The sequence below is a fragment of the Aquarana catesbeiana genome, linkage group LG01 (genome assembly GCF_042186555.1).
Source record: "Aquarana catesbeiana isolate 2022-GZ linkage group LG01, ASM4218655v1, whole genome shotgun sequence".
Classification (NCBI taxonomy): domain Eukaryota; kingdom Metazoa; phylum Chordata; class Amphibia; order Anura; family Ranidae; genus Aquarana; species Aquarana catesbeiana.
In genome coordinates this window covers 964,773,104-964,799,616 of record NC_133324.1, presented here as the reverse complement: position 1 = coordinate 964,799,616, position 26,513 = coordinate 964,773,104, and the positions used below count along the sequence as shown (strand labels likewise).

Genomic DNA, 26,513 nt, shown 5'->3' with positions numbered 1-26,513 from the left:
GATCGTGTAGCATGTTTTTTGGGGGGGGTCTGGGTTAGGGTCTGCCCTGGGTTATGTGCGTACTTTTCTAATTTTGCAGCTGCTTGGCTTGCCTTTGTAGTGCGCTGCGAAGGCATGGTGTTAGGAGGAGGGGGAGTTACTGTCACAAAATTCAGTTATTTCTGAACCAGTGCTTGTCTGTTGTATCCCTCTGAATAGGGCTGTACAAGGGGACTGGGCCTGTTCTGGCTCACTGGAAGGGGGAGGGGGGGTGAGGGAGGCAACAAAAAAAAGGGAGAACAGGGCAATACAGTCCAAAAAAGAGTTCAAATACACACCTCCAAAAAAAAAACACATTAGGCAGTTTTTTTTGGTAAACTAAACTGGTTATTTCTCACCCATCCACAGTATGACTTCCAGCTGGTCTTGGGATTAAAGATGTTTAACTCCTGTCATCCAGAGCCTCAGGTATAGAGGGGTAGGAGGGGGAGGAAAGACTGCTCAGCGGCACCTCCAAACTTGAAGAACCATCTGCCGTCTGTTTGAAGGGAGGGGGGGGTGATAGCCACTCACACCTCCACACCCTCCTGCTTCGGTCAAGTACTCCTCCTTTTCTGCCACCGTCCCAGTTCCCGCTCCTCGAGACTGAGATCTCTCCAGGGGAGGTGGTATGCTACCGCTGTTATCGGAGGGGGATAGCCTCTCACTCTACCCCTTTCGCTGCTTCTCTCTGTCGGCCGGCTGTGTCTCCGTCCAGGAAAGGAGTCGGCGGTGGTCTCTCACGCTACCGCCATTACCCCACACCGCTCCGCTTGCCTGTCGGTTTTGTTGATGGCTCACAGCCCACAAGCCAGCCCGTCACTCTCTCAATCCCTGTCGCTCTCCTTGGCTCATAGACGCTGTGCAGGATAGATAGAAGGCAGGAGGTGAGAGGACGCCGCACTCGCTCTCACATCCTCATTCGGTCACGCCGCAAGGACATCGGGGTTAAACCCGCTGGTCAGAAATAAGGGTAGTTGTCTTGGTGTTCCTTTTTCCATCACTGTAAGTTTTTGCTTTGACCTGGTATCTCTCCACTCTAACTCAAAGGTTTTGTGGTTCTGATACTTCATTTGGTGGCTTCAGACTTGTTAGTAAAGTTCATAGATTACGATCTGTCATCAGTTTTAAAGGCTTATCACCCCCTATGAGGAACTGACCTGTAGAATACCTCATGTAGTTGTGTCTTTAGGCCATTTTTAATGTTCCACACCTTCATTGGGCTGTGGATGGTATCATGGAGTTAAAATGTTCTCTATTCCCTTTGATTTAAGAAGTGTAGCGGTACCCCTGTAAGGGCTGCTGAGTGCTGTGGTCCATCTCTCACCCTGCTCAGCCAAGCACACAGTTCACATTCACCCTCAGGCAGAAAACCATGCCTTGGAACTTTGGTTTTTATTTTATTGAGGGGTATTAAACTTGGGTGGGGTAAGGGAGTATGGGATGACCACTTGATTGAAGTAAAAAGTATACAGGACTCAACTTATATACACTTCCTGTATATACACCTCCACACTTCAGCTCCAGCACATCACTTGCTTGCTCTTCCAGTACCAGCTAGCACTGTGATTTAGACCTGACACTGACTCAGCCAGTCCTTAGCTAATGCCCCTTGCAGGCAGGGACCTCGGGCCCCTCTGGTGTAGCAAAAATATGTAGGTAGTCCTGGTGCTAGCTGTTCTTGTGGCTACTGAGCTCAGCACCACATCTTCAGGCCCTGCCAGCCCTCCTGGCTGCAGCTGCCTCTCTCCACTGCCCGTGCCACCATAGTCCACTCCATTGGCTCCGCACTCATTTCAGACTGCAACCTCCCAGTCCTCTCATGTATGCCTTCCCAGTTCTCTCCTGACTGTGTGCCACTGACCAGCCCTCCTGGCTGCAACCAGTTATTCCTTCCTGGAGACTTTGCTTGGCAGTGTTTTTCTGCTGTCCTCTCCTTGCTCACATGCCTCCTACCCAGGACTCCTCCACGTGTTCTTAGAAGGTCCTGTCCACACCTTAGCCTCGCTGCAAGGTTGCCCCCCAGACTGGGGAGCTCCCTCTAAGGCCACGACAGCCTAACATCTCCAGCTTCCTCCCGAACAACTCCTCCTTAGCTTGGCTGACCCTGGGAGTTTAGGTAGATCAGACTGCAGGCTGTTCCTGGTGTACTGTTTCTAGTATACTTCAGGCAGGCAGATTATTCAGTTAACCGATTAATTTTTCTATGAATGTGAGATCCCTTGAAGACTGCCTATGTTGAGTGACTATCCTGTTATGCTGAGTGACTATCCTATTCCTCCTCAATGTTCATGTTGATAGCTTCTAAGAACATTTTTGTTTCAGGGCACCACCACCACTGCTTAAGGCCCAATTTTTCTGCCCCTGTTTAACAGGGGCGTGTAATTACAATTTTTGCTGTAATATTTTGCAGCAGGGCCCATTTCTGCGCTCAACAAGAGTATCTGCGAGGCTTTACAGTATTGTGCCACCACCACCACTGCCTAAGGCCCAATTTTTCTGCCCCTGTTTAACCGGGGCATGTAATTACAATATTTGCTCTAATATTTCACAGCAGGGCTCATTCCTACGCTCAACGATAGAATCCTTGAGGGGTTGCAGCTTTGTGGCACCACCACCACTGCTAGTGCCTAAGGCCCAATTTTTCTGCTCCTGTTTAACAGGGGCGCATAATTACAATTTTTGATCTAATATTTCACAGCAGGGCCTGTTCCTGTGCTCAACAAGAGTAACTGTGAGGACTTATAGTGTTGTGCCACCACAACCACCACCGCCTAAGGCCCAATTTTTCTGCCCCTGTTTAACAGGGGCATGTAATTACAATTCTTGATATAATATTTCACAGCAGGACCCGTTCCAGTGCCCACCAAGAGTAACTGTTAGGGCTTACAGTGTTCTGGTACCACAAACACCCCAATTTTCCGCAGAGTGTATAGGGCAGGCCGTATAGTATATACAGGCGGTCCCCTATTTTCAAACACCCGACTTACAAACGACTCCTACTTACAAACTGAAGGAGACAACAGGAAGTGAGAGGAAATCTACCCCTAGGAAGGGAAATTCTCTCCTGTAAGAGTTAATATGGGAAAAAAGTGTCTCCCCACTGATGATTTATCTCACCAATCCTTGTCTCCCTAATAACCCAACATTTTCAAAATCCAATTGTCATTGGGACAGAAAATGAGGTGAAATCTTCTGAACAGGGGTACAGACAGCAAAACAAATGTTACAGGGGTGATAACCCTTCCCTATGTTATCCAAAAAGCTTAAAAATAGATTTTTTGGCTGGAGCTACACTTACAAAATGTACCTGTTCCAAATTACAAACAGATTCAACTTAAGAACAAACCTACCCTATCTTGTTTGTAACCCCTGCTGCTGGCCGTCACTGCATCCTATCTGACCCGAATCCTAAACACAGCAGCGTATTTTTCTACATGGCAGCAAAAATACCCTGAACAAGGAAAAAGAACATTTTGCAATACCATTTGATTTTCCATCATATGTACATATAAAAATCTACATTTTGGCCATTGGCTCTGCAGGCTCAAAGTCTTATAGGCTCTGCAAGATTTAGTAGTACCAACAATGAGAGTCCAGGTGTAAGATGCCCCCTGCTGTGAGCATCAGTTCAGTTCTCAATGTGACTTCCTGCCGGCTAGCAAACTATAACTTTATCCTTAAAGTTGCAACAGGAGATGAAGAACAATGTCCAGCTCATCTGTAAAAGCAAGGATCTGAGATCTATACCATTTTTCCATCTGAACCCCATATATTTGCAGACCAGACTTGATCCCTGCTTCTGTGCTTTTTAATGACTACTCTATCTTTACAGATAGACTGTCCCAAACTCCAGTCTTTTCTAATGTCCAGAATTGTTTTCCAAAATTCAGGGAATTGTGGATTTCTGCAGGGCTTCAGGACATATACTGTACACTATATTATCAAAAGTATTGGTACACCTGCTTTTACATGCTATTGAACTTTAATGGCATCCCAGTCTCAGTCCGTAGGGTTCAATATTGAGTTGGCCCACCCTTTGCAGCTATAACAGCTTCAACTCCTCTGGGAAGGCTGTCCACAAGGTTTAGGAGTGTGTCTATGGGAATGTTTGACCATTCTTCCAGAGGCACATTTGTGAGGTCAGGCACTGATGTTGGAAAGAAGACCTGGCTCGCAGTCTCTACTCTAATTAATCCCAAAGGTGTTCTATCGGTTTGAGGTCATGCCAGTCAAGTTCCTCCACCCCAAACTCACTCATCCATGTCTTTATGGACCTTGCTTTGTTCACTGGTGCGCAGGTATGTTGGAGCAGGAAGGGGACATCCCCAAACTGTTCCCACAAAGTTGGGAGCATGAAATTGTCCAAAATGTCTTGGTATGCTGACGCCTTAAGAGTTCCCTTCACTGGAACTAATTGGCCAAGCCCAACCCCTGAAAAGCAACTCCCCACCATAATCCCCCATCCACCAAATGATTTGGACCACTGCACAAAGCAAGGTCCATAAAAGGCATGAATTAGCGAGTTTTGGGTGGAGGAACTTGATTGGCCTGCACAGAGTGCTGACCTCAACCTGATAGAACACCTTTGGGATGAATTAGAGCGGAGACTGTGAGCCAGGCCTTCTTGTCCAACATCAGTGCCTGACCTCACAAATGTGCTTCTGAAAGAATGGTCAAACTTTCCAATAGACAAACTTTCCCATAGACACACTGTTCAGAGTATATAGGGAGGCCTCACACCGTTTTTTTTTTAATTTGGGTGCGGGGTTCACTTTAATATCCATACCAGACCCAAAGGGCCTGGTAATGGGCTGGGGGGGGGGGGGGGCAACGTTACATTACAGTCGCAAGCAGTTTTAAATGACTTTTTTTCCTTTAGAAATGTCATTTTGTGCAGGGAATGTTCTAAACACAGGAAAAATGTGCCACTTTACAGGCATAATATATACACACCCCAGGTACGATTTTTAAAGGAATATTTCACTTTTATTTTTTCACTTTAAGCATCATTAAAATCAGTGCTCCCGAAAAAACGGCAGTTTTTAAAACTTTTTTTTGCATTGATCCATGTCACCTGGGGTAGGACCCAGGTCCCCAAACACTTTTTATGACAATAACTTGCATATTAGCCTTTAAAATTCACACTTTAGATTTTTCACGTTCGAGCCCCATAGACTTTAACGATGTTCACGCAAACTTTTGGTCCGTTCGCATGTTCTGCCGCGAACACCGAACTGGGGGGTGTTCGGCTTATCCCTAATAACTATCTGTAGTGGTCAACAATCAACTCTTCCAGGCACTCTGTCCACATAAGTCTACAACTCCCTTCCAGTGATCTCCAACTCGAACTTTAGCACCCTAATGCCCCGTACACGCGGTCGGACATTGTTCGGACATTCCGACAACAAAATCCATGGATTTTTTCCGACGGATGTTGGCTCAAACTTGTCTTGCATATACACGGTCACACAAAGTTGTCGGAAAATCTGATCATTCTGAACGTGGTGACGTAAAACGCGTATGTCGGGACTATAAACGGGGCAGTAGCCAATACCTTTCACCTCTTTATTTATTCTGAGCATGCGTGGCACTTTGTGCGCCGGATTTGTGTACACACGATCGGAAATTCCGACAACGGATTTTGTTGCCGGAAAATTTTATAGCCTGCTCTCAAACTTTGTGTGTCGGAAAATCCAATGGAAAATGTGTGAAGGAGCCCACACATGATCGGAATTTCCGACAACAAGGTCCTATCACACATTTTCCGTCGGAAAATCCGACCGTGTGTACGGGGCATAAGAGCACAGTGAACAGGAATGGGGATGGAAAGGTTGCAATCATTAAAAAAAAAAAAAAAATTCTATTAACATTTTTTCTTCTTTCTAAAGCTTGACACACAATAACCTGCATTATTCCTGCACTGACCTGGCATCTGGAATAAGGAATAACCAGACTGTAAAGAGACTTGATCTGTCTTATAACAAACTGGAAGGTCCTGACTTCAATGAGTTGATGGTGGCTCTGCCAACAAGCCAGATAACAGACTTACGGTGAGTATACCAGTAGTGATAGAAACAATATTCTGAGATATATTTACAACCAGAACACAGAATTCCAAGAGCACACAGTCACCAGGGATCACAATACAGGGTCAGTACTCACAAGTCCCCAGGACTGCTGTGCACCTTCCAGCTTCCTTCGAACACTTCCCAGTGAGGGAGACAATCCTTCTCCAGACCAGATCCGTTATGATAAAGTCGCACAGCCGGACTTCAGAGAATAACTACACAGTCCACAGGCTGCCTCAGCAATCTCTTCAGGGCTTTAGATTATTTATCATCTCCCCAGCCACCTGCTGGACACTTCTGTATAAGGATTGGTCAGGCCTTGATAAACATTCAGGTTGGTCATTTGAATCTCCCTCCCTATGCTCTGAAAGATTCTTCCAGAACAAACAATGACTGCTTCCTTGACTACAAAAAGAGCCAAAAGCTAAATTTGCCCAGTATCCTACAGTAGGAGGGTGCTACATTCTCCCCCCGAAATTAGGCCCTGTCCTCCAACATGACACAAATGCTCTTGTTCCCAAGAGCGAAGTATCCCACAATACATAAATGATGTGGAGAGGGTAAGGTGACAGCATAACAGTAAATATGTGGCATACCACATAGTAAGTGTTCAGTTGGTTGGAGTGCAATAAACTTTGTACATTACATTCAGTAATCTGTCAACAGGCCAAAAAAAAGAAAAAACACATAAGACGACAGAACTCTTACAGCATACAAGTACATTGTAGAGCCCTACCACTGGCTAGGTAACAGTAGTAACGCTTATAAATACCATTTAGTGCAAATAAGGTTGAAGTGTCATCGTGCCAACAAAGTGTCTCCTACAAAGTAAACATAAACAGCAAATTCACTATCCTAGGTTGGAGCATTATCTCTAGGGAGATGACCTTCCACTGCATTATCAGCAATAGTTAGCAGCAACCAACCTAATGTTCTTAGTTAAAATTTTACTGCCATGTCCATCTGAACCCCATATATTTGCAGACCAGACTTGGTCCCTGCTTCTGTGCTTTTTAATGACTACTCTATCTTTACAGATAGACTGTCCCAAACTCCAGTCTTTTCTAATGTCCAGAATTTTTTTCCAAAATTCAGGGAATTGTGGATTTCTGCAGGTCTTCAGGACATATACTGTACACTATATTATTAAAAGTATTGGGACACCTGTTTTTACATGCAATTGAACTTTAGTGGCATCCCAGTCTTAGGCCGTAGGGTTCAATAATGAGTTGCCCCACCCTTTGCAGCTATAACAGCTTCAACTATTCTGGGAAGTCTGTCCACAAGGTTTAGGAGTGTGTCTATGGGAATGTTTGACCATTCTTCCAGAGGCACATTTGTGAGGTCAGGCACTGATGTTGGAAAGAAGGCCTGACTCACAGTCTCTGCTCTAATTAATCCCAAAGGTGTTCCCCCCCGCTGGTATGCCACTGGCAAGCAAAGTGCCAAATCTGGCCCTCAGGTCACAGTTTTGAGATCACTGGTTTATTTGATCTTCAAGTAGAACTTTAACAGCTTAAGAGCACAGTGAGCTTGCTGCGAGGAAGTTAAGTTACTGCGGGGATGAGAAGGCTGTGTATCATTTTTTTTTTTTAAACAATTACCATTCTTTCTTCTTTTATAGTTTGACACACAATAACTTTCACCATTCCTGCACTGACCTGGCATGTGCAATACGAAATAACCAGACTCTGAAAATACTCGACTTGTCTCATAACAAACTGGAGGCTCCTGACTTCAGGGAGTTGATGGCGGCTCTGCCAACAAGCCGGATAGAGGACTTACGGTGAGTAGAACAGGAATGATAGAAACCATATTCTGAGACATCTTTACAACCACAACATAGATTTAAAAAAAAAAAATAATATGATATTGTATGAAATCAGTGTCACTTTAGAACAAGAAAAAAAAAAACTTGTGGAAAAAAAATGACATGTTCAAAAGACTCATTATGCCTCAATGATTATATGTTGAGGTGTTAGCTTTCCAAAATGGGGTCATTTTGTGGGTGTTTCCATTGTCCTGGTGCTCCAGGGCCTTCAAAAGTGTCTGTCCCTAGAATGCCTGATGGTGCTCCCTGCATGTTGGGCTCACGTGGTATCGCCATACTCAGGAGGAGTAGCAGAATGTTATGCATATGCGGTGTGTGAGAAATAATAATAATATGTAATATGACAATTTTGTGAACAAAAAAATAAATAAAAATCTTAATTTTGCAAAGAATTGTGGGAAAAAAGTACAACTTCAAAAAAGTCACCATGCCTCTTACTAAATACCTTGGAATGTCTACTTTACGGGGGTATTTGTACTTTCCTTGCTAGGACACGGCGCGACCCTGATCTCTATAAAGAGCCGCGTCCGCGGCTCTTTAACCATGTGATCAGCTGTGTCCAATCACGGTAATTGGCGCTGCCCACCTCACACTGACAGAGTGTGTGGTGAGGAGAGCCGATCAGCGGCATCTCCTTGCAGGGGACAACAAAAAATGTAATCAGGGCATTGATTACATTATAGCATCACAAGTGTCACCAATGAGTGCCATCAATCAGGGCCCACTGTTCCCAGCAATCAGTGCCCACCAGTGACAGCAATCAGTGCCCACCAGTGCCCCCAAGTACCACCAATCAGTGCCCATTAGTGTTTCCAGTCAGTGCTGGCTATCAGTTCCACCTATCAGTGCTGCCCATCATTGCTGTCCATCAATGCCCATCAGTGCTCATCAGTGCTGCCTATCCATGCCGCCAATCAGTGCCACCTATTAGTGCCCATCAGTGCCCCCAATCAGTGCCCATTAGTGATTCCAGTCAGTGCTGGCTATTAGTGCTGCCCATCATTGCTGTCCATCAATGCCCATCAGTGCCACCCATCAGTGCCCATCAGTACTCATCAGTGCTGCCTATCCATGCTGCCTATTAGTGCTAACCAGTGCCAATCAGTGCCCTCAATCAGTGCCCATTAGTGATTCCAGTCAGTGCTGGCTATCAGTGCTGCTTATCAGTGCTGCCCATCATTGCTCTCCATCAATGCCCATCAGTGCTCATCAGTGCCGCCTATCAGTGCTCATCAGTGCCATGTATCAGTGCCCAAAAAAGTGGCAAATTAGTGCCTCCTCATCAGTGCCCATCAGTGCCCCCTATCAGTGCTCATCAGTGCCCAAAAAAGTGGCATATTAGTGCCTCCTCATCAGTGCCACCTCATCAGTGCCCACCAGTTCAGCCTATCAGTGCTGCCTCATCAGCGCACATCAGTGAAGGAGAAAAATTACTTATTTACAAAATTTACTGACAGAAACAAGTAAAAAAAAAAATATTTTTCAAAATTTTTGGTCTTTTTTTTTTTTTTTGTAAAAAATAAAAAACCCAGCAGTGATTAAATACCAACAAAAGAAAGTTCTATTTGTGTGAAAAAAATTATAAAAATTTCATTTGGGAACAGCATTGTATGACCGCTCAATTGTCATTCAAAGTGTGACAGCGCTGAAAGCTGAAAAATGGCGCCAGGGCAGGAAGGGGGTGCCCGGTAGGCAGGTGGTTAACAAAGCCTGTCCGAAGCCATGTTTTGAAGCAAGTGTAAGCTAGCCCTCAGGGCTCATTGCGTTGGCTTCAACACACATTAAGGGCTAGTTTACACTTGCTTCAAAACAAGGCTTCGGACAGGCTTAGTTAAAGTTCTCTGAACGCCAGTCAAAGCTCCTGTCACTAAATACAATGGTTAGCTTACAGTCATGTTTACACCTTGCTTTTGCTTTGCTTTACATTGGCTTTGCTTCAAAAACTATACCCCTTTTAGCTTTATTGGTGCTTCAAAGCGTCTTCAAAGCCTCCATAGAAGTCTATGCCAAAGCTCGCTTGCAGCCCCACCGAGGCCTCATCGAAGCTCCACCGAAGCCCCATCGAAGCCCCATCGAAGCTCCACCAAAGCCCCATCGAAGCCCCATCAAAGCCTCATCGAAGCTCCACCGAAGCCCCATCAAAGCTCCACCAAAGCCCCATCGAAGCCCCATCGAAGCCTCATCGAAGCTCCACCGAAGCTCCACCGAAGCCCCATCGAAGCTCCACCAAAGCCCCATCGAAGCCCCATCAAAGCCTCATCGAAGCTCCACCGAAGCCCCATCAAAGCTCCACCAAAGCCCCATCGAAGCCCCATCAAAGCCTCATCGAAGCTCCACCGAAGCTCCACCGAAGCCCCATCGAAGCTCCACCAAAGCCCCATCGAAGCCCCATCAAAGCCTCATCGAAGCTCCACCGAAGCTCCACCGAAGCCCCATCAAAGCTCCACCAAAGCCCCATCGAAGCCCCATCGAAGCCCCATCGAAGCTCCACCGAAGCCCCATCGAAGCCCCATCAAAGCTCCACCAAAGCCCCATCAAAGCTCCACCAAAGCCCCATCGAAGCCCCACCGAAGCTCCACCAAAGCCCCATCGAAGCCCCATCGAAGCTCCACCAAAGCCCCATCGAAGCACCAAACACAAGCAAGCTGTAAACAGGACTGTAAGCTAACCATTTAGTGACAGGAGCTTTGACTGGCGTTCAGAGAGCTTTAAAAAAGAGTGTCCGAAGCCTTGTTTTGAAGCAAGTGTAAACTAGCCCTTAGTGCAGGGATATGCAATTAGCGGACCTCCAGCTGTTGCAAAACTACAAGTCCCATCATGCCTCTGCCTCTGGGTGTCATGCTTGTGGCTGTTAGAGTCTTGCTATGCCTCATGGGACTTGTAGTTCTGCAACAGCTGGAGGTCCACTAATTGCATATCCCTGCCTTAGTGTCAAAAGAAATGACATGAGGCCATCAGTACATCAGGTGTGATCAATTTTTAATGATTGCCACCATAGCTTGTAGACCAGGGGTAGGCAACCTCGGCCCTCCAGCTGTTTTGAAACTACAAGTCCCATGAGACAATGCAAGACCCCAATAATCACAGGCATGACTCCTAGAGGCAGAGGCATGATGGGATTTGTAGTTTCACCGCAGCTGGAGGGCCTAGGTTGCCTGCCCATGTTGTAGACTCTATAACTTTTGCAAAGACCAAATAATATACACTGATTTGGGTTATTTTTACCAAAGATATGTAGCGCTATAACCGTTGGTCAAAATGTCTAAAGAAAAATTACTAATTTGCTAAATTTTACAACCAAAACTAAGAAAAATGCATTTTTTTTAAACTGCTTCTGGACCCCCCTGTGCGAGCCGTCGGAGCTGTACGTCGGCTCTTCAAGGCGCCTTCGGCGGTGCGCGCACGTGCCCGAAGCGTGTTACCGGACTTGATGCGAGTGCCTGGCGGTCGCGATGACCGCCGGGCACCCCGCGATTGCTCATTACAGAGCGAGAACGGGAATGTGGGTGTGTAAACACACAAATCCCGGTTTTCTCAGGGGCGAGGAGACTGAGTGTGTGTTCATACGATGTATGAACACCGATAAATCTCTTAACCTAGTCAATCCCATCCCCCCACAGTGGGAACACACATTAGGGAACACATTTAACCCCTTGATCGCCCCCTAGTCTTAACCACTTCCCTGCCAGTGTCATTTATACAGTAATCAGTGCATTTTTATAGCCCCGAACGCTGTAGAAATGACAATGGTCCCAAAAATGTTTCAAAAGTGTCCGATGTGTCCGCCATAATGTCGCAGTCCCGATAAAAATCGCAGATCCCCACCATTACTAGTAAAAAAATAAAATAATAATAATAAAAATGCCATAAAACTACCCCCTATTTTGTAAACGCTCTAACTTTTGCAAAAACCAATCAATATACGCTTATTGCAATTTTTTTTTACCAAAAATATGTAGAAGAATACGTATTGGCCTAAACTGAGGAAAAAAATAGTTTTTTGATATTTATTATAGCAAAAAGTACAAAATATTATTATTATTATTATATAAATATTCTCTATAAAAATCAATAAAGAGAATAAATAAATAAATAAATAAATAAATAAATAAATAAAAATAATGCGCTTTTTTTCAAAATTGACGCTCTTTTTTTGTTTATAGCGCAAAAAATAAAAATCGCAGAGATGATCAAATACCACCAAAAAAAGTTCTATTTGTGGGGAAAAAAGGACCTCAATTTTGTTTGGGTACACCGTCGCACGACCGCGCAATTGTCAGTTAAAACGACGCAGTGCCGAATCGCAAAAAAAAAATGGCCTGGTCATTGGGCAGCCAAATCTTCCGGGGCTGAAGCGGTTAACAAAATGTTCTGTCTTTTTTTCATTTATACCGAAAAAAAAATAAAGAAAACCGAGTGGTGATTAAAAACCACCAAAAGAAAGCTCTTTTTGTGTGGGGAAAAAAAAGGACAACAATTTCATATGGGTAGAGTGTTGCATGACTGAGTAATTGTCATTCAAAATGTGAGAGTGCTGAAAGCTGAAAATTGGCCTGGTTAGGAAGGGGGTATAAGTGCCCAGTGGGCAGGTAGTTAAAGCCCCCTATAGGTCATCAGTTTAGTGTCACAGAGGAGGTCCGATGCTAGAAATATTTCTCTTACTCTGGTGTGCGCGGGGATATGTAACATGTGCATCACAATTGTTATTTCCATGCATAGGCCCCCCCCCAATGTGCGTTTACGTTCATACGTGCATATATGTGGGGGGGGGGCTCAAAATAAAATTATGAGGGGGATTTTATGTGCTTGGGTCTGACGTTAATTATTTACAATTTAAAAAAAAAATGCTACTTAAAGTGATGTTCCGGCCGAACTTATACTTTTTAAATAAAAATACCCCTATAATACACAAGCTTAATGTATTCTAGTAAAGTTAGTCTGTAAACTAAGGTCTGTTTTGTTAGTTTTAGCAGTAGTTTGTTATTTTATAAACTTACAGCAGGCCGTGGCCATCTTAAGTGTGGGCATCTGAAGCCAGACTGTATCTCTTCCTGGATCTCATCCTTGCAGATCTCGCACATGCTCAGTGCAGCACAAGCAATGTAATAGGTTTCAGGTCAGGTTTCTGTAGCAACGGCAGTGTCAGAGGAAGTTGCCGCCCCTTCCCAGAAGGCATTGCAAACAGGAAATGATGCGATGGGACGTGGCCAGGGAGGAGGAAGTGAAAAATGAATACAGCAGATATACAGTAAGTGCTGAGAAAAAAAATTTAAAAATATCCAATTTGTTTACAGTGCGCAGTTTAGTGAGGGATGCTGAAGAGTTGTAAAAGCGGGTGGAACTCCACTTTAAATTTTTTTTTTTTCATCACATAGGGAACAAAATGGCTGGTCATTGTTTTTACATTCAGCTGAGTCGTCCATTGTTAGGACGCTGGCGGGTGCCGGCTCCTACCAACCAATGCAAAAACGGAGGCTAAATTTGACCTTTTGTCTGTTGACATCCATTTAGGTTGGCTTCCGTTTTTTTTCTTAAATGGAAGAAAAATAGGTCTTTCTTCCTAAAAAAAAAAAACAGTTGTTAACGAAGGCCGATGTCAGCGGATGATTATCCACTAACATAGTTACATAGTTAGTCATGTCCATCTCGTTCATCCAATCTGCTTGCCCGTAGAAATACATGGGTGTCCATTTTTCATCTGTCAACAGATGGAGGGAAAACGGACAAGCGGAATGCCCGTGTGAAAGGGGCCTAACACAGCCACACCAGTGAAAGGGTTTATCATGCCTGTGATTTGACTGGTAGCTATTTGTAGTGGTCACCAATCAACTCTTCCAGGCCTCCCATCCACATCAAGTGAAGAGTGATTGGGCTGCAGTAGAAAAGCTAGAATTGAACACCCTAATGGGGCGTACACACGGTCGGACTTTTCGGCTACAAAAGTCCGACGGACGCCGATGGACCAAATCCTGCGGACAATCCGATCGTGTGTGGGCTTCCCCGGACTTTCAGCGGACTTTTCCAGTCGCAAATCTGACGGACTTTAGATTTGGAACATGCTTCAAATCTTTACGTCGTAAATCCGCCGGACCCAGAAATCCGCTCGTCTGCATGCTCGTCCAACGGACAAAAACCCACACTAGGGCAGCTATTGGCTACCGGCTATCAACTTCCTTATTTTAGTCCGGTGTACGTCATCACGTACGAATCCGTCGGACTTTGGTGTGATCATGTGTAGGCAAGTCCGTTCATTAGAAAGTCCGCCAAAAGTCCGCCAAAAGTCTGCCAAAAGTCCATCGAAAGTCTGTCGAAAGTCTGTTGGACTTTTGTAGCTGAAAAGTCCGACCGTGTGTACGCCCCATAAGAGAAAAGGGAATTGGCTTACTGCGGATATGGGAAGGTTGTGTTAATTTTTTATGAAATAATTTCTATCAATATTCTTTCCTTCATAGTTTGACACACAATAACTTGCACCGTTCCTGCACTGACCTGGCATCTGGGATAAGGAATAACCAGACTCTGAAGAAACTTGACCTGTCTCATAACAAACTGGAGGCTCCTGACTTCAGGGAGTTGATGGTGGCCTTGCCAACAAGCCAGATAGAGGACTTACGGTGAGTAGAACAGGAATGATAGAAACCATATCTGAGATCTCTTTACAACCATTCAAAAACATGATATTGTATGAAATCTGTTTTATTTTTTATTTTTATTTTTATATATATATATTTTTTTAGCACCATCAGAGCAGAATAATTTCTTACACAATACGATAACATTGAAGCGCACAAGTCAAATGTCATCTAACAAATGTCTACAGTACCAATAAAAATTCACATACCATGCAATCTGAGTCATTTTTTAGTTTCCAGTAGAGGGAAAGAAACATACATGAGGGACTGAGAAGAAGCATGTCGAAATCAAGGTCAAGTTTTGGAAAAAAACAGAGGAGAAAAGGGTGGGGGGAGATCTTCCACGTCCCATCACTCAGAGGTTTAATTCTATACGGTTGGCTCACCCATCACCCTAGCCGCACAACACACTCCCAGCACAGAGACTGGGGTGTCCCATGCTAACAATTGGGATCCAGAACTCCCAGTTCCGGGTCACCTGACTCCTGTGGGAGTCTCTGATTAGCTATCACAATTATCAGTCACAAAGATGGCCTAGGCAATAAAAAGATTGCCTAGACCCTGAAACTGAAATGCAGCACGGTGGCTAAGACCATAGAGCGGTTGAACAGGACAGGTTCCACTCAAGAACAGGCCTCGCCATAATCAACCAAAGAAGTTGAGGGCACGTGCTCAGCATCATATGCAGAGGTTGTCTTTGGGAAATAGACGTATGAGTGCTGCCAGCATTGCTGCAGAGGTTCAAGGGGTGGGGGGGTCAGCCTGTCAGTGCACAGACCATACGCCGCACACTGCATCAATTTGGTCTGCATGGCTGTCGTCCCAGAAGGAAGCCTCTTCTAAAGATGATGCCCAAGAAAGCCCGCAAACAGTTTGCTGAAGACAACCAGACTAAGGACATGGATTACTGGAACCATGTCTTGTGGTCTGATGAGACCAAAATAAACTTATTTGGTTCAGATGGTGTCAAGCGGGTGTGGCGGCAACCAGGTGAGGAGTAAAAAGACAAGTGTGTCTTGCCTACAGTCAGGCATGGTGGTGGGAGTGTCATGGTCTGGGGTTGCATGAGTGCTACCGGCACTGGGGAGCTACAGTTCATTGAGGGAACCATGAATGCCAACATGTACTGTGACATACTGAAGCAGAGCATGATCTTCTCCCTTCTGAGACTAGCCCACAGGGCAGTATTCCAACATGATAACAACCCCAAACACATCTCCAAGACGACCAGTGCCTGCTAAAGAAGCTGAGGGTAAAGATGATGGACTGGCCAAGCATGTCTCCAGACCTAAACCCTATTGAGCATCTGTGGGGCATCCTCAAACGGAAGGTGGAGGAGCGCAAGGTCTTCAACATCCACCAGCACCGTGATGTCATCATGGAGGAGTGGAAGAGGACTCCAGTGACAACCTGTGAAGCTCTGGTGAACTCCATGCCCAAGAGGGTTAAGGCAGTGCTGGGAAATAATGGTGGCCACACAAAATATTGACACTTTGGGCCCAATTTGGACATTTTCACTTAGGGGTGTACTCACTTTTGTTGCCAGCGGTTTAGACTTTAATGGCTGTGTGTTGAGTTATTTTGAGGGGACAGCAGCTTACCAATGTACCAAATTTGCATGGAAAGTGAGTTGTTTACGGCTGTGTTTAATGGTATAATGGAATGGAAAAAGCTTTTGTACCTGTTCCTTCTTTTTGCACTTGGTATTATCTAAATAAAAACCTTTTTGATTTAAAACAAAACAAAAACATACACATATGTGATATCGCTCCAATCCTTGGGAGCTGGGCCCAGGGGAAAACGAATTGGGTTATAATATGCTATTTTCTCACTGTTGGGGATGGGAAGGTTACATTTGTTGTTTTAAACAATTTCTATTAACATTCTTTCTTCTTTTATAGGTTGTCATTCAATAACTTGCACCGTTCCTGCGCTGACCTGGCATCTGGAATAAGAAATAACCAGACTCTGAAGAAACTTGACCTGTCTCATAACAAACTGGAGGCTCCTGACTTTAGTGTGTTGATGGCGGCTCTGCCAACAAGCCGGATAAAGGAATTAGAGTGAGTATAACAGGAGTGATAATTGAGTTCTGTCCGAGATGCAATAACATCCAAATTTTCAGGACAAGCTTTCAAGGTCTGTCCCCTTCTTCTTGTTCAAACATTTTATAGAAAGGTATAATGTAATACACAGTTAAACAATGGTCCAAAAATGGATGACACATCAATCAGAAACATTGCAGTAGCCAAAGTCAAAAGGCAATTGGGGAATAATCGACTTAGAAGGATACAAAGCTCTCGTTCAGCCTAAGAGTACAAGTCTAAAAGTTCAACAAACTAACAAGCGTGATACAAATCCAAATTTGTGGGTAAAAAAGAATAGCGGGTAAATGAGACGTATTGAGATTGACAACAGTGTGGAGTTGACCTTACTTCAAATCTGAGGGTAGTGATGAGTAACGATATACTGACTATCTAGTAGAAAGAGGTAAGTTGTGTAAAAGGAGAAAAAAGGGAGGAAGATGAAGAAGAAATGGGGAGGAGACATCAGGGAGGAAAATGAGCCCTGGGAAGGAGGAGAGATGGAGCAGTGAGGGGTAAGAGAATGGGAAACAAGGAGAGGGAGAGGGGAACCCCAGGTGTTATTGGACCAAGTCAGTAGGTCTGATGAGGAGCATATGGAGAATGATACCATTGTGACATGGGGGATTGTTAAGCTCAGTGGTAGATGCGTTTTCGTGTAGTGAGTCCACATCAGACAGGCGTTTATAGTTAAGGGCCTGGTAGCCCACATTTATTAAATGAAAAACAAAAAACAAAACAAAAGTCCACTCAGGAATCCCACACAGAGGTTTAAACGTCATTCAGACATAACTGAAAATGCAAGCCCACCTGGCTACTCTTCAACAGCACTGCTGCTATAGGTACTGGTCCCTCAAACCACCAGCTCTTCCAGGCCCACAGTCTTGGATGCACACAGCTTTGGGCTTCTTAAAAGCACACAGCTTCAAGTCCCTCATTGCACACAGCTTCTGGCTCCTTGGACCAGACACAGCTTGAAGCCCTTCAATGCACACAGCGTCTGTCTTCACACAGAGACACTCACTAGCAGCCACTGCTCCAACTCCACCTTCCTTCACCCTTCTGCTCTCACCAGCCCCTCATTATATGGGCTGTGTGCACCTGGGCACACACCCTGCTGTCTGTCCACAAGACCTGGACACAGGAGATCCCGCCCCACCCAAAACTCTTAGGGATCTCCAAACCGGTCCCATCCGGACCTCGCAAAACCTAGAGAAGACTGCCAGAGCAGTTTTCTCCATTTCAAATCTACCCTCTGTAGTCTTGCAATTTGCAGATACACAAACTCTTTGTCCCTTTTACATCCAATTTCATAGGGACAGAGCCTCGCTCTGCCACACCACTCATGGGAGCAGAAGAGATTCATCAAAATTGGATGGGTGAAAGTGTGTCACCTAAGGGGACCATAGAACTTCATATTTGGTAACTCTGTCAGAAATTATATTCTCCATTTCTGCATGAATCGTGGCTTGCGTAAACTTGTTTTTGACCGCAAAGACACAGAGTGAGCATGAGTTAGCGATAATTAGGTGTCCCCTTCTTCAAGGTCCAAGCAGTAGTAATACACAAAGTTTTAACTAAATGTTAATAGGACAATCTCACACAAACATACACAAAAATGGTAATTACACTTGGGTAGATAGTGATATAAGGCATGGAAAGGGCTAAAGACTGGGAGGGGGGCTCATTCAATTTAAAAACATGATATTGTATTAAGTCCGTTTCATTTTAGATCTCAGCCAGTGCTTTGATTTTCCAGGACTCTTTTACATTTATAAAATATAAACACAATTAATACGTGATATAATCAGTCCTTGCTTCTCTATATGGGCTGTGCGATGTGGGGGTTGGTTAGCTCCATGGTGGTGAGCGGTTAAAGAAAGTCCAAGTCAGTCCCAACTTGAGTTTAAAGGCATGGCACCCCACTTTTATTAAGCAACATTAAAGTTCGGTCCAAAGTTGCCCATGCAGAGGATTTAACTTCTCACAGTAGAATGATCAACTGAAAATACAGAGCCATCTGACTCTCTTGACAGCAGCACCATTACTCTCTTTGGTCTCCCAGACCACAGGCTATTCAGGCTCTCTCAGCCTTGGTTGCAGCACCTTGCTGCATGGGCCCACACCTGGCCTCCTAACAGGGTTTTCCAGACCCTCAAGCTTGCTCCCTCCAGGGACTTCCAGATTTCCTCAAACTCCCTGGACCCGCTAGCCACCTCAGCTTTCTCAGCCCTCTGCTGACCCGCTTAGCTCACCCAATTCTCCCAATCCTGCAGGTAAGGGAATCTATCCAACATGGAGTCCTGTCTTCCCAGTAGGTCACCTATTGGCTGGAGTACACCCCTATCCCCACACCAGGGCCGTGTCTCCAAATGGCAGCAACTCCAACTGCAACTTCCCTGAGCTACTCTCGGACCTGGCTTATAACGGACACTGCACACCTGTGCACTGACACAGGCTTCAGGGGTCCAGCAAAGTCCAGACACAGGATTGAAGGTTCTGTCCTAACCAAGACACTTTGGAGCCTTCCAACTCCAGGCCCCAATCTGGTATTACAAAACTTACAACACAGCTTTCTCTGTTCAAAATAAACACTCTGAAGCTTCACATTAAGACTTAATGCAAATCCTGTGTCATTTCTACCATGGTAAATGGACTTTAGTACAAATCAGCAAAAAGCACTAAAAATGCCTAGGTGTGAATCCAGCCTAAAAGTGGATCCATGTCTGATACCTCAGTTAAAACTGAATTCCATTTTGAAGAGTGTCCTGCTCTCTCTCAGGGGATTTTCATTACATTGCCATATCTTTATCTGTCTTGGATGATAACAGCCCAGATCTGGATTCATTACTTTTGATATATGGCCAAATTTCTTAGTCTGTGGCTACCTCTAACTGAGGGATTCCTATATTTTCTGATATGAACAATATATGATTATATCCGGTCTTCTGTGAATATTCACTTTGATACAGCATCCCCTGTTTGAAAGTATCATACCTAGACACTCGTGATCATTGATTCACAGGTGGTTCCTGGGTGTTGTTTGCCTGGTGATTGGCTCTGACCTCATTGCACCACCCTGCTTTTTTCCTTTGTTGGAAATTACTTTGTTGATCACTAATTGATTAGAAAATATGTGTAAAATACCGCGCTGTCAAAAGAAAGAAACATAAGCAGCTGACACAAACAAGTGATCTGAACCTGTGCAAAGCAAAGTCAAAAAACATAAAAAAGTGCAGCGCTAAAAAGTATATAGCAATAATCTGTAGTTCCTACTATACATAGTAACAAGAATTATTTATAATAAAGCAAATGTTCAAATTGGCACACTGATTGAAAGTAAAGTCCAAAGAACGTCCACTTGGATGTATGTACATCAAATAGAAAATAATAAAAAATAGTGAGTCTATAAATCATTCATTGGGGTGTACATAAACACCAAAAAAGTGAAGAGAAGTATTAATGTAGTGTTGATAGCAGATCCACCACCGTATGAAAAAGTGGGGGGCTTACCAAAGTGATTGGACACAGACGGGTATACACCAGCTGTGCCAATAAGGCTTGTGTAAATAAGGATCTCTAGAGATGTAGTAAGGAAAACCAGGGTATGGAGAGATAGTACTGTAGTGTTGATAGCACATCCACCACCATATGGAAAAGTGGGGGGCTTACCAGAACAATTGGACACAGACAGGTGTACACCTACTGTGCCAATTGGGCTTGTATAGATGAGGATCTCTGGAAATGTGGTAAGGATGACCAGGATGCTTGTAAAAGTTGTATATGGCGGAGGTGAATCCAATCAGATATCCACAGCATGTATAAAAAAGATGCAAAAGCACATAGCATAATACTGTATAAAAGAAGCTTTACAGCCCATTTATTTAAAATAAAACACTCACATTTGTGAAGGTAAAATACAGCGCTGAGAGTAGATAAAAACCAAGGCAGTGTAGGTGGTAACAGCAAATGTTCCGACGCATTTCGTCCTACTGGATGATATCCAGCAGGACGAAACGCGTCAGAACCGTTTGCTGTTACCACCTACACTGCCTTGGTTTTTATCTACTCTCAGCGCTGTATTTTACCTTCACAAATGTGAGTGTTTTATTTTAAATAAATGGGCTGTAAAGCTTCTTTTATACAGTATTATGCTATGTGCTTTTGCATCTTTTTTATACATGCTGTGGATATCTGATTGGATTCACCTCCGCCATATACAACTTTTACAAGCATCCTGGTCATCTTTACCACATTTCCAGAGATCCTCATCTATACAAGCCCAATTGGCACAGTAGGTGTACACCTGTCTGTGTCCAATTGTTCTGGTAAGCCCCCCACTTTTCCATATGGTGGTGGATGTGCTATCAACACTACAGTACTATCTCTCCATACCCTGGTTTTCCTTACTACATCTCTAGAGATCCTTATTTACACAAGCCTTATTGGCACAGCTGGTGTATACCCGTCTGTGTCCAATCACTTTGGTAAGCCCCCCACTTTTTCATACGGTGGTGGATCTGCTATCAACACTACGTTAATACTTCTCTTCACTTTTTTGGTGTTTATGTACACCCCAATGAATGATTTATAGACTCACTATTTTTTATTACTTTCTATTTGATGTACATACATCCAAGTGGACGTTCTTTGGACTTTACTTTCAATCAGTGTGCCAATTTGAACATTTGCTTTATTATAAATAATTCTTGTTACTATGTATAGTAGGAACTACAGATTATTGCTATATACTTTTTAGCGCTGCACTTTTTTATGTTTGATCACTAATTGATTAATATGTGATTCCTTTTGCAAGTGAGACCCCTTTCTCTTCTTTGCAACCACTGAACCCCAAATTTGTTCTGAAGAAGTGTACAACGAAACGCGTAGACACATTAGGACTCATATCATATATAGATTGTTTTTTGTATATATGATTTTTATCTATGTTTCTTTCATGTTCCTGTTGTTTGTATTATATATATATTTCAATAAATGCTAATATTTTTGTATATTTCTACTGTTTGTTGTGCCTTTAAAGTCCGACCACGGGTTTTCCTTTTTTGGAATTCTTTTTCTTTATTTCTTCACAAATTTACGGATGAGGCATTTTGAGTGCTGTTTCTTTTTTGGAAGGGAAAGGAGGGCAAGGGAGAGGGAAATCGGGACTTTAAATGAAACATGTGGGTACGGAAAAAATAGACATATAGGATTAAATACAAGATATTTAATAGTTCATAGCAGGGGCATTGCTAGGTCTACAAAAGATCTGGGTCTAGAGCCCATAGCAGCGAAGTAAAGAAAGCCATACGCTTGGGCGGGCATACACATGTATATAATATACTTGTGTAAGTGTGTGTATACATACATAGAGTCTCCCTCCTTACATCAGGGTTCCCAGAGAGCCCCTTCCTTACATCAGGGTCCCCAGAGAACCCCCCCTTACATCAGGGTCCTCAGAGATCCCCTTCCTTACATCAGGGTCCCCAGAAAGCCCCCCTCACATCAGGGTCCCCAGAGAGCCCCCTCTTACATCAGGGTCCCCAGAGAGCAACTCCCCCCCTGTCTGCAGCAATTATAAAAAAAACTTCTGCTCAGCAGGGACCAGGGGAAGCAATCGAAGTGTTTAACCCCTCAGCTCAAGTGCTTACTGCATGTGGTGATCCAGTGCAGACTGGGCTCTGGGCTCCATCTGCTCAGCTGGTGGCAGGAGGAGGAACATGATTAGTTTCCTATTAACTAGTCATGTTCCTCCCCCGGCCACCAGCTGAGCAGATGGAGCCCAGAGCCAACCCTAGGTAAGAGACTCAGGGCTTAGGGCCCCAGATTCGGGGCTATAGCCCCAGTACCCACCCCCTAGTGACGCCACTGGTTTATAGCCAGGGTGCATTATGGTAATAATACATAAGAACCCAAATCGAGTCATACATGGTAATGCTACAAACTCGAACAATAACCATAATTAAACACAAGTATTACAATAAGTCAATGTTATCCAGGGCCTCTCTTAAACCCCAACAAAAGTAATAAACAGTTTAATACAGGCAGTAATACAAAGTCCATTGGATCACATACATATATACACACAATAGTGCCCAAGTATAGGGCCAAATGAATTCCTAACCTAAAATTCATTGTTTCGTCCCATGAGGAGCAAATAAGAACATACATGAAGCCAATCATCTATAGTTGTAGACATACAATAGTTAAAATGGGCATAGCAAAGTACAGTGGAACCTCGAATTGCGAGTAACGTGGTTAATGAGCGTTTCGCAATACAAGCATTTTGAAAAATCCTGACTCGGTTTGCGAGTGTTCTCTCGCAAAACGAGCAGGATTCGGGCCAGAGCGGTGTGCAGTACCACGTTTGGCCTGAGGTGGGGGGCCGGAGCCGAGCAGAGCTGAAGGGATGGCGATCGGAGCCATTCGGAAATGCTTGGAAAGACTTGGAAATACTACGTTCCTGAGCCTTTCCGAGGTTTGCCAAGGTCAGCCGAGCTGTTCTCGGGCCTTTCCGGCTGTTTCTGAGGCTCTCTGGCGCCCCCCCGCCTCTGGCCGCATGCGGTATTGCATACCATTGAAGTCAATGCGGAACTAATTATTTTCATTTCCATTGACTTCAATGGGGAAACTTGCTTTGATATGCGAGTACTTTGGATTACAAGCATTCTCCTGGAATGGATTATGCTTGTAATCCGAGGTTCCACTGTACACGGCATCTGTAGCTCAATGCGTTTCATGGCTGTGGCCAATCTTCAGGACCGAGGCACGTGAACAGAATTCTATGATAGGAAGTATAATTAATATTGGTTGGTTAAAACCCAAATAGATGGGCAATGGTGTTAAATGGCGCACGAATGACGAGTGACGAATTTACGAATTTACGAATGTACGCATTTACGAATGTACGAAGTTACGAATGTGCGAATTTACAAATTTATGAATATTCATAAAAATTTGTGAAATGGGTTTTCGTTAATTCGGATGTTTCTGAATTAATGATTTTGTCGAAATTTGTTAAAAGACTAATTCGGAACAAAACAAATTGCACATGTTTAACAGGAGATGACAGATCGTTGTTCCTAGCTAGTAGGAACTCACAATCACTCTCTCTTCTCCTCGCAGAACTGGGATGTGTGGGTTTACACACACACACACACACGTCCGTGTTCTTCCTCTCGTGCCCGCGATCGCGCGTGGCCAGCGGTCATTGCGGCCACCAGCTTCGGCACTCCCGCAGTGCAGTGGCCGTGTGCGCAAACCTCCGCCTGCTATCCTGCTTAAAGGACCCGATGTACAGCTACGATGGCTCGCGGGATTGTGCTGACCTGCCGCCGTATAATGACGACGGCTGGTCGGCAAGTAGTTAAGTGGGTAAAAAATAATTTTAGGCCTGAAGATTGCATGAAACCCTCCAAAACATTGAGATTGATTTACTAAAGGCAAATATACTATGCACCGCGCTGTATCTGGGTGGAAGCTCTGAAATGAGGGAAAGCTCTGCTGATTTCTACCATCCAATCATGTGCGAGCAAAGATGCTGTTTATTTTATTTTTATTTTCCTTGCATGTTCCCCTCAGATCTAGAGCAACTGCACGTGAAGCTCCCTTAAGGTGCTCTTGGGGGTGCACTTGCAATGCACAGACTATTTGCTTTTAGTAAATCAACCCCATTATATATTTTCTGAAAGCAGGCACCGTATAGAATAAAATAGTGGTAGGTCCAATTTTTTATGTTACATAATATTACCCAAAGGTCTAAGAAATGCAAAAATTTCAGTAAAAAAAATGCACTAGAGTTAATGTTAGAGCACAGAAACACAATAAATTACCCAGTTTATTGGTAGAATATAAAAGACGAGATTGCACTGAGTAAATCGATACCCAACACAGCAAATCCTAAATTTTCATGCACCCATGAAATAGCAACAGACACCAGTACCCTTGGAGCACCAATACTTGATTTTAATTATTTAGCTACATTTATATGGACTTTGAGGTGACATAATGTATTATGATTTCGCACGCCATTTCATTATTGTGTTGTGATGTATGCACTTCAGCACTTTATTCACCATTCACTTTATTTAAATGATATTTTGCACAATAATTTGATACATTAACACTGATTTTATTATTATTATAAGTACAGCGCGGCACTATTTAATTAAATTTTTTATTTTTTTTGACCATGTACAAACTTATGAGACGTGCTCAGTGCCAGCAGCTGAAAATTTAGCATGGTACATAGGATATATATATATATATATATATATATATATATATATATATATATATATATATATATTTTTTTTTTTTTTTTTACTGGTAGTTTGCAAGACTTTTTGGTTTATAAACATCAGTACCCTATATTCTCTATAGGCGATGCTTTAAAAGCCCCCTCATAAGTCATCAGTTCAGTGTGACAGAGGAGGTCTGGTACTAGAATATTGCTCCCACTCCGACATACGTACGGTATGTAAAGTGTATTGCAATCATTGTTTTTGTGCGTAGACTCCTCTGACACATGCGTTTTGGGGGAATTTTATGTGTCTGGGTGTAACTAAGTTTTTTTTTTTGTTTTTTTTTTATTCAGATTTTATTTTGAATTTTTTTTTTTTTTTAATTCCATAAGGTTTTTATTGAGATTGAAGGAGAACATGTATAGTATGTGAAAATGTGAAAAAACACTGCGCTAACTGGTGAAGGGAGCAGCTACATACAGTGTGACAACAACAGTGTAAAATAGATAGGAAAAATGTATCGCATAAAAAACAAACTAAAATAGCAAAAAATGGTGGTGAAATATATAGTCCAAAACACCACAAGTCTTCCGACCAGATATAGTGAATACAACTAATGAAAATAAAAGTCAATTAGCCATAAGGCAAAAAATGTGAAAATGGATCTCCAACTGAGTGTACACATGGAAATAGTCACTGGAAATGAAGATTATGCCAAACGTTGGCAGGAAACTTGGTTAATCGGTACATGGGAACCACATCCAACCAAAAACAGCATCAAATCAGAGAATGGTAGGTGTAAACTCTTACCAGATCCAGTGGACTCCCTTGTCAGTGACATGTCAGAAGACAATGTGCCACCCAGGGCGTATGGAAGGATATCTGGACCATCAGAATCTTCCGAGTAGGTCTTCACAGGAACTCCCAGGGTCATCAGATGAGTGCTCCCGGTGGGTACACAGATGGGAATCTGGCAGCTGTGATGTACTGCATATGGTGGAAGCTGAGCATTTACTTCTTTCCGGATGGTATGTGGAAAGAAAAATAAAGCTTCCCCATGGTGCAGGTAAAAAAGGTATCTTTTATTGCTAAAAAAAGGTACATTAAAATAAAGCGATCACAATAAAAGTCAAGGGCAACATGAATGATGGTAAGGTAGCCCGGCGCGTTTTGACCCAAAGGCCTTCTACTGGGGCATAAGTCCATGAAGTCCTACTCGGAAGATTCTGACGGTCCGGATATCCTTCCATACGCCCTGGGTGGCACATTGTCTTCATGACTCCATGTCGCTGACAGGGGAGTCCACTGAACATGTATAGTATATGACATTTTTGTAACAAGTAAACAATGACAAAACCCAGCATAAAAAAAAAAAGGAAAAGAAAAAACACAAAAAAAGGAATAAATGAACATTCCGACCAAGATCAAAACATCATTCCAAGCAGTATCAGCCTCAATACATTTGAAACATCATCATCTAACGTGTTTCTCCAAAAATAAGACCTAGCGTTATTTTCCAGGAGGGCTGCAATATAAGCCCTACCCGAAAATAAGCCCTAGTTTAAAATGCTTGTAAAATCCTATAATCCACTCTATTACATTAGTATATAATGTACAATGTGTGTGTTTCTGTA

General features: G+C 43.5%; 1 protein-coding gene across 5 annotated transcripts in view; it reads left to right on the top strand.

Moving 5' to 3' along the window:
• The window catches only part of LOC141122094 (NACHT, LRR and PYD domains-containing protein 12-like), a 110,173-nt gene that overhangs the window by 69,122 nt on the left and 14,538 nt on the right, over positions 1-26,513 (top strand). For all 5 annotated transcript variants that reach the window (XM_073611931.1, XM_073611952.1, XM_073611937.1 and 2 more), the window contains 4 exons: positions 5,910-6,071; positions 7,714-7,875; positions 14,373-14,534; positions 16,454-16,615. In XM_073611931.1, the coding sequence (XP_073468032.1) occupies positions 5,910-6,071; positions 7,714-7,875; positions 14,373-14,534; positions 16,454-16,615 (648 nt within the window). The remainder of the gene's footprint in view (positions 1-5,909; positions 6,072-7,713; positions 7,876-14,372; positions 14,535-16,453; positions 16,616-26,513) is intronic.